Raw genomic sequence first — 6,713 nt, 5'->3', positions numbered from 1 at the left:
CTCTGGAAAATTGTCCGTAGTGTGTGTAATTGCGTGAGTGAATAAGAGTGTGTGCCCTGCGATGGGTTGGCACTCCATCCAGGGTGTATCCTGCCTTGATGCCCGATGACGCCTGAGATAGGCACAGGCTTCCCGTGACCCGAGGTAGTTCGGATAAGCGGTAGAAAATGAGTGAGTGAGAATATGCACCTATCATGCTCCAGAGCTGAGATTTTAGCTGAAATGCTTTTTCATATCTGATACAGTATCGGCAATGATTTTGAAATGTCCTAACCATTACACCATTAAGTTACTTCTTTAGAACAAGAATTTTAAGTTCATTTTGATCTATGTTTATTTCTCTCTTACTAGCCTAAAATAATTTTGCATTTCGCTCTGTGGGAATAGAACCTGTGTTGTGTTTTGAGTCCAACGTCCTAACCATTAAACCATTAGGTTATTTCTTTAGAGCATGAATATTAAGTTCATTTTGATCTATGTTTATTTCTCTATTGCTAGCCTAAAAGAAGTTTGCCATTTCACTCTGCAGGAATGGAACCTGTGTTGTTGTGTTCTGAGTCCAATGTCCTAACCATTACACCATTAAGTTACTTCTATAGAACTTGAATTTTAAGTTTATTTTGATCTACAGTATGTTTATTTCTCTCTTACTAGCCAAAAATAATATTCCCATTTCGGAATAGAACTTGGGTTTTTGTGGTCAGAGTCCAGTGTCCTAACCAATACTCCAGTTGGTTATTTCTTTTGTACATGGCTATTTATTTTGATCTATGTTGATTTCGCTTTTACTAGCCTAAAAGAATTTTAGCATTTCATACTGCAGCATTTCGCCCAAAAACACATTGACCCCTTTGGCTTAGCATTTTGAGTATTTTTTTGACCAAAATATTTACATTGTCTGATCTTTAAAATTGCATTATGTGAAAAAGGTGGTTAAAACTAACATTTTGGTATCATTAATATGCACCTATCATGCTCAAAAGCTGAGATTTTAGCTGAAATGCGTTTTCATATCTAATACAGTATCAGCAATGAATTTGAAATGCTATATTGCAGAATCTATGTATAATAGGATGAAACCAATCTCCATCCCAAGTTAATATTGCGTTCCCTTACACATGTTGTGAATTTGGTGAGAATTGGATTTGGGGAAAGTTTTCGACCAAAAAAACGTTGACTGGCTGGCTTAGTATTTTGAGTATTTTTTTGACCAAAAACAGCATGAATCCATGTACCAAAGACACTGATGTCACAGAAGTGTCAATACTAAGGTTTATCAATCAATAACAATGACTTGCTCTTCATAAGAGTAAGAACTGAACCCAATCTTAGGTGACCAATACAGAAGAAATCTACTTTAAAATGAATTAGTATTCAACACGTCTTTTGTTCCCTTTCTTCCTTTAGTAAAGATGGAAGTAACACAGACTGCTCTGCAAATTCCTGAGAGCTTTAATGCACTGATTTGTTGTCCACACGTTTATACGATCACAGCTCACGCCAAACTGATACTTTTCGCATATGGAGATGAGCAGACGCACATGTTTCACAGCAGGCGTTTTGATAGCAGTTTTTTTTTTTAATTATAGCCTTTAAATGATATATAACCTTTAACAGATAAAGACAACGAAGCTCACTTTAGAAGCTCATGTTTTGTTCACTTATCTAATGAGCGTTTTCACTCCATTCTAACCTAACAAACTATATAAATTAAGGTTTGTTGTGCGCTCACAGAGGAGGGTGGTTTGGTGTGGGCTCTGTTTAAAATAGCCTCCCTGCGCTCTGGACGCGTGTTGAGCGGCGCAGTTGTTGCGCAGAGCGGCAGGTGTGCGCTGCGGGTGATTTACGCAGTCAGCCGAGGCGCTCTCCCACTCATTCAGCTGTGACCAGCACGGCTTGGCACAATTAGCGCTGCTGCACTGGGTGCCCTTTTATCAGTCTTTGTGCGGGATATGCGGTGATTACACATCTCGATTAACGGAGTGGACAGAGGTAAGTCATCCTCGTAAAGCCCTTAAGTAACAACAATCAATTATTAAGAAAAACTTGTTGTATGTAGAGTCACGTGAGGATGGTAACTACCTTACATTCGTCTCTATGCAGTAGAAGTTTAAATAGAAAGCTTTAATACACTGCCAAAAAGACTGTACTGTCAAAAAGACAAACAGAATGAACACTGTAGTGTTTGGATCAGTTGAAACTTAGAAGTTGCAACTGGTGACAGTTTTGGACAGGTTTTGGACACACACACACACACACATACATATATGTATATATGTATATATGTATATATGTGTGTGTGTGTGTGTGTGTGTGTGTGTGTGTATGTAGGCTTTATTAAACCTAATATTTAAAGAGTTTGTGAGAAAGACTCTGCAACTGAAGCTGTCACAGATTCACTCTTGGTATTTGAAGGTTTTTATTAATATCCCTGATATACATATTTCACATTACGCACTCAAACAGTAGAACATAAAGTGTTGCTGATGATATTATTTGAGAGGTTATTATTATTCTCTGCAAACAAAGCTAGAGGTGAATATGTATATGAATATATATATTGTCTGACAATAACAGATGAAGGACATATATCGTGTATGGTTGGTATTATTAAACTGATTTATTTTCAGCAAGCAATAGGTTGATACAGGTAATCAAAAATATTTACAAAGAAATGTGCACAAGAATTAACATTTCACCAGTGAATTGGAGGTTCCTGTAACTGGTGGGAGAAGGAATCCAGTGTTCTTCAGGGAATTCTCATATCAAGGAATGCTGTTTGCTTTCTTTTCAGTTATTCAAGTGTCTGTGTTCAGAAATGCTGCTGAATAAAAACCACTAACATTCTATAGACACAACAATTGGCCAACCAAACTGTAAAAAGCATGGGGCACATGGTCTTTACTAGTGTAGAGACCCACTGCAGGGGCAGATGTCAGAAATAGCTCAGCTATTCTACTCATTGGGACACCAGATGAAATTAGATTGCTGAGGGAAGAAGATAGCCCATGTGAGCCAAAATGCTGGAAGCTCGACTGTGTTTCCAACACCTGTCTTACTCACCCAGTGTTTCTGGTCATGCTTTTTCAGATGGTAAAGGGGTGTGTAGTTATGTGCAACTAACATGACATAGTTTGTTTAGCACCCTGTATTTTTGTCCTGCAACTGCCCCTCTTCCTACTGCCCCATTTAGGATTCAATCAACTGGAATGTAATAGGAAGGACTCTATAATAAACATTTTATCTGAAATATGATCCTGGGTATTCTTGTGCACATTTGACAAAAGATTTCTATCCTTCTCATCATTATTATATTATTATTATATTCAGATCATTTGCTTACAGAGTTTTGGCACAACCACTTTAAATTAGTGCTTGTGATCTCAATGCAAATACACACAAATGCCCAGGAGTGTGCTTGCTTTATTTTAGTGTTTGCTCTACACTCTGCAAATAACAGAACTGTAGCCAAGGTCCAAACTGCAGCATGTCCATGTTGATAGGGCAGGCCAGTCACTTCAATAGTCAACTGCAGCATTTTTATTTAAATTGCACTGAACCATGATGTCTGTGTGTGTACAGTATAAGCTTTTCCCCCTTGTCTACACATCCAAAATGCTAGTCCTCAGGTCCTGGATGTTATTCATTACATGTGTTTTTATGCTTCTTTTATTTTTCCAAGGTTGGACAATGTGCTAAGGATGTCACAATTCAGTGGATGGGTTTTTCACCTTGGTTTATTAAATTTTTTGCAGAGCAACAGCATCAGTCTGACTCTTAAGGTAAGAATAGTTTATGTGCATATTATGATAATGAACTGCATGATAATGTCACATTATTTCTTTTGATTTAATACTCCAAAACAGTTTGTACATCATCTTAAAACCTATTGCTTAAAAGGGACAATCAATATTTTTGTTATTGGGTAATTTACCAAACATGTAAATGCTGACAGATTAACGGCCATGCAGAGCGTTTATATGTTATTTGTGTTTGCACGTGTCTCCATCACGTGGCTATTGGGTGCAGTGAACCTCTGTCTTCCAAGTCAAAGTCAAAGTGTAAAGAGTTCAGCAGTGTACTAAGGCTTTGTCTGTATGGATGGGAATGGGAACACGGGCTACCTGCAGTAACCATGAACAAATTAAATGGAAACTTCATGTTTTCATCATACTGCTGCTTGTTCTCCTTCTAGCTTCACAAGGTATGACTTTTTATTTGTTTTCCCTTTTGTCATATCAAGACTAAGATGATATGAAGCAATTATTTGGCATTGGATGTTGTTTGTTTACATCTGTCTGACTACCCTTTGTTGCAGCAAGGGCAGAGTGTAGGATCATGAGGTGTAACTCAGAATTTGTAGCTGCAACATTAGACCTGGGAGGCAGTGGTGGTGGTGGGGGTGGGAAAGATGCAGGCAATGTGGGTTACTGCAGTGCCCTGCGCTCCTATGCCACCTGTACTCGGCGCACTGCCAGCGCCTGCCGTGGTGACCTGGCATACCATTCTGCTGTGCAGGGCATCGAAGACTTGCTCATCCAACACCACTGTCCTAAGTCAGGGCCGACAGCTCAACCCCGGCCTCTACCTCAGGCCCCGGTATCTGTGGAGGCCTGCTTTTATGAGAAAAGCTATGTGCAACGTGAAGGCCGTGCACCAGAGTACCTACACTGTGGTGTGTTTGGAGACCCTCATATCCGCACTTTTAACAATGAGTTCCAGACGTGTGCTGTACCTGGTGCCTGGCCCCTCATTGACAACCAATTTCTGTACATACAGGCCACCAGCTCACACACTATTGAGAGCTCTCATGCTACTGCACTCACCAAGGTGAGTACAGACAAATACACTACTGTATATGTAACCATGGCATGAACTTTCACAAGTGCATTGTCATGATGCAATCTGCTTGTACCTCTGTTGGGTTACAATAAAAGGAAATTGTAATGGCATAATGCTACAGCATACATTCTAAAAGTGAACTGTGTGCTTTCAAACAGCTAGGATGATCAACATGTAATATAATAGAGGTACATTTTATATACTTTCCATCCACAGATCACGATCATTTTTAAGAACTGGCGGGAGTGTGCTGAGCAGCAGATTTACCAGGCAGAGGTGGACAATGTCCCTGCAGCATTTGTAGATGGTTCTACAAGCAGTGGTGAGCGACGAGGTCAGCACAGCCTGCAGGTGCGTTCCCAGGCCCCGGGAAGCCACGCGGAGATCTGGGCAGCGCACATCGGCACAACAGTGGTGGTACGTCAAAGCGGCCACTCACTGGGGCTGGCTGTGCGCACTCCACGTGCTATTATTGAGTCATATACGCCTGAGCAGGACTTGCAGCTGTGTTTGTGGGGATGTCCGGCCTCTCAGCGCTTAAACACACCGTCTGTTTGGCCCACCACACTTGCATACATACACTGCTCATCTTTACTACCAGCCCAGGATGTCTACTTCCAGGCATGCCTTTTTGATCTGCTGGCCACTGGAGACATGAACTCCAGCTCATCTGCACTCGAGGCTTTGGAGGATGCCCGAGCCATGATTGCTGACCCAGAAAAGGTGCATCTACTGGCAGCTGCAGCAAGCAGGCAACCCTTATGTCTCATAACAGTATTTATGACACTAATTACATTTAGACTCATAATTTAAATCATTAAATGTGATTATACTGATATCACTAAAATGGCAGCTATTTCATATTGTGACATTTTGTTAAGATGTAAAAAAAAAAAATTAGTTATACCACTTTCACATAATATTTTCTGAGAACCTTGGTAACTGAACAATCAAACAGATTTTTTGTTTCGATTCGAAAAATGGGGTAATATGTCCTGATGTATTATTATCTGTGACCTGCAATATTCTCCAGGAACACGGGATGTTATTTTTATTTTCTGATTTAAGTTAAAGTGACAAAATATTTCAATACTAGAATATTATTTAATGTATTAATCTTTGTTATTGTGACTAATTTGATTAGATTTTTGAATCCTTCATTGAAAGATCATTGAAAACTGTAATGAATGTCTCATGGGATGTACTCGAGAATACAGTCTGGAACTGTGCCTTGGAAATTCAGTATTTTTTATTTTTAAAATATGATAATGAAATCTTGGTCAAATTTGGTATTTCTTTTTCAGTTTGTGATATAAAGATTAAACAGTATTAGAATGTAAGGATTCTGTTACCTGAAACAATGGCTTCCAGTTTTAAAACAGTTTGAAATCCAGCTACTCTTTCCACACAGTCAATGTTGATGTTCAAATATTTAAATACATGAGTAAAAATTTAATGCACTTGCATTTTATTTGTTTTTATTTGTTACTGTTTTATTTTACAAGTTGCTTGTTTAGTGAAGAACAGTAGCACATCAGGTATAGTCCCGGGTTGTGGCGTTTCTGTGCATGATCTCCTCAAGTCCACATCAGTTTCCTCTCATCTCCCATAAAAACATGTCAGTAGGTGGATTGGATAAATTGCTTCTAGGTGTAAGAATGTCCAAATAGAGTAATTTGATGACCAGGCATGGTGTTTACAAGGGTGTATTTCTTCCTAGTGTACATAGGGCAGACTTCAGTTCCTCCACAAACCTAAGCAGGAAAATGCAGATATAGAAAGTGAGTAACAAACTTGTTTACAAAAAAGAAAAATAATAGACAGGATCCTGAAAGGTGTGCATGAAGAAAAGGTGAGTGGGAAATAAATGA

General features: G+C 39.2%; 1 protein-coding gene across 2 annotated transcripts; it reads left to right on the top strand.

Annotated features, from left to right (window-relative positions):
• The first annotated feature begins 1,804 nt into the window (after nt 1-1,804).
• Nucleotides 1,805-6,433, top strand: hjv (hemojuvelin BMP co-receptor). 2 transcript variants are annotated; one of them, XM_060870342.1, is made up of 5 exons: nt 1,805-1,992; nt 3,756-3,782; nt 4,030-4,204; nt 4,319-4,830; nt 5,059-6,433. In XM_060870342.1, exons 3-5 carry the CDS (start codon nt 4,102-4,104, stop codon nt 5,653-5,655), a joined length of 1,212 nt encoding a protein of 403 aa, XP_060726325.1. In that variant the 5' UTR covers nt 1,805-1,992; nt 3,756-3,782; nt 4,030-4,101; the 3' UTR covers nt 5,656-6,433. The 2 variants fall into 2 exon arrangements, with proteins under 2 accessions (XP_060726325.1, XP_060726324.1); XM_060870341.1 differs by having other exon boundaries at nt 3,683-3,782.
• Nucleotides 6,434-6,713: the final 280 nt, after the last annotated feature.

Source organism: Tachysurus vachellii, chromosome 5 (genome assembly GCF_030014155.1).
Source record: "Tachysurus vachellii isolate PV-2020 chromosome 5, HZAU_Pvac_v1, whole genome shotgun sequence".
NCBI classification, from domain to species: domain Eukaryota; kingdom Metazoa; phylum Chordata; class Actinopteri; order Siluriformes; family Bagridae; genus Tachysurus; species Tachysurus vachellii.
The sequence above is the reverse complement of the archived record's forward strand: the minus strand, read 5'-3'. Positions and strand labels throughout refer to the sequence as shown.

What these genes read in the sequence shown, in the direction of transcription:
- hjv (XM_060870342.1), top strand. Translation starts at nt 4,102, where the DNA reads ATGGGAATGGGAACACGGGCTACCTGCAGTAACCATGAACAAATTAAA. An exon ending in TCTCCTTCTAGCTTCACAAG is followed by an intron (nt 4,205 to 4,318) that starts GTATGACTTTTT and finishes CCTTTGTTGCAG; the next exon opens with CAAGGGCAGAGTGTAGGATC. An exon ending in ATGCTACTGCACTCACCAAG is followed by an intron (nt 4,831 to 5,058) that starts GTGAGTACAGAC and finishes TTCCATCCACAG; the next exon opens with ATCACGATCATTTTTAAGAA.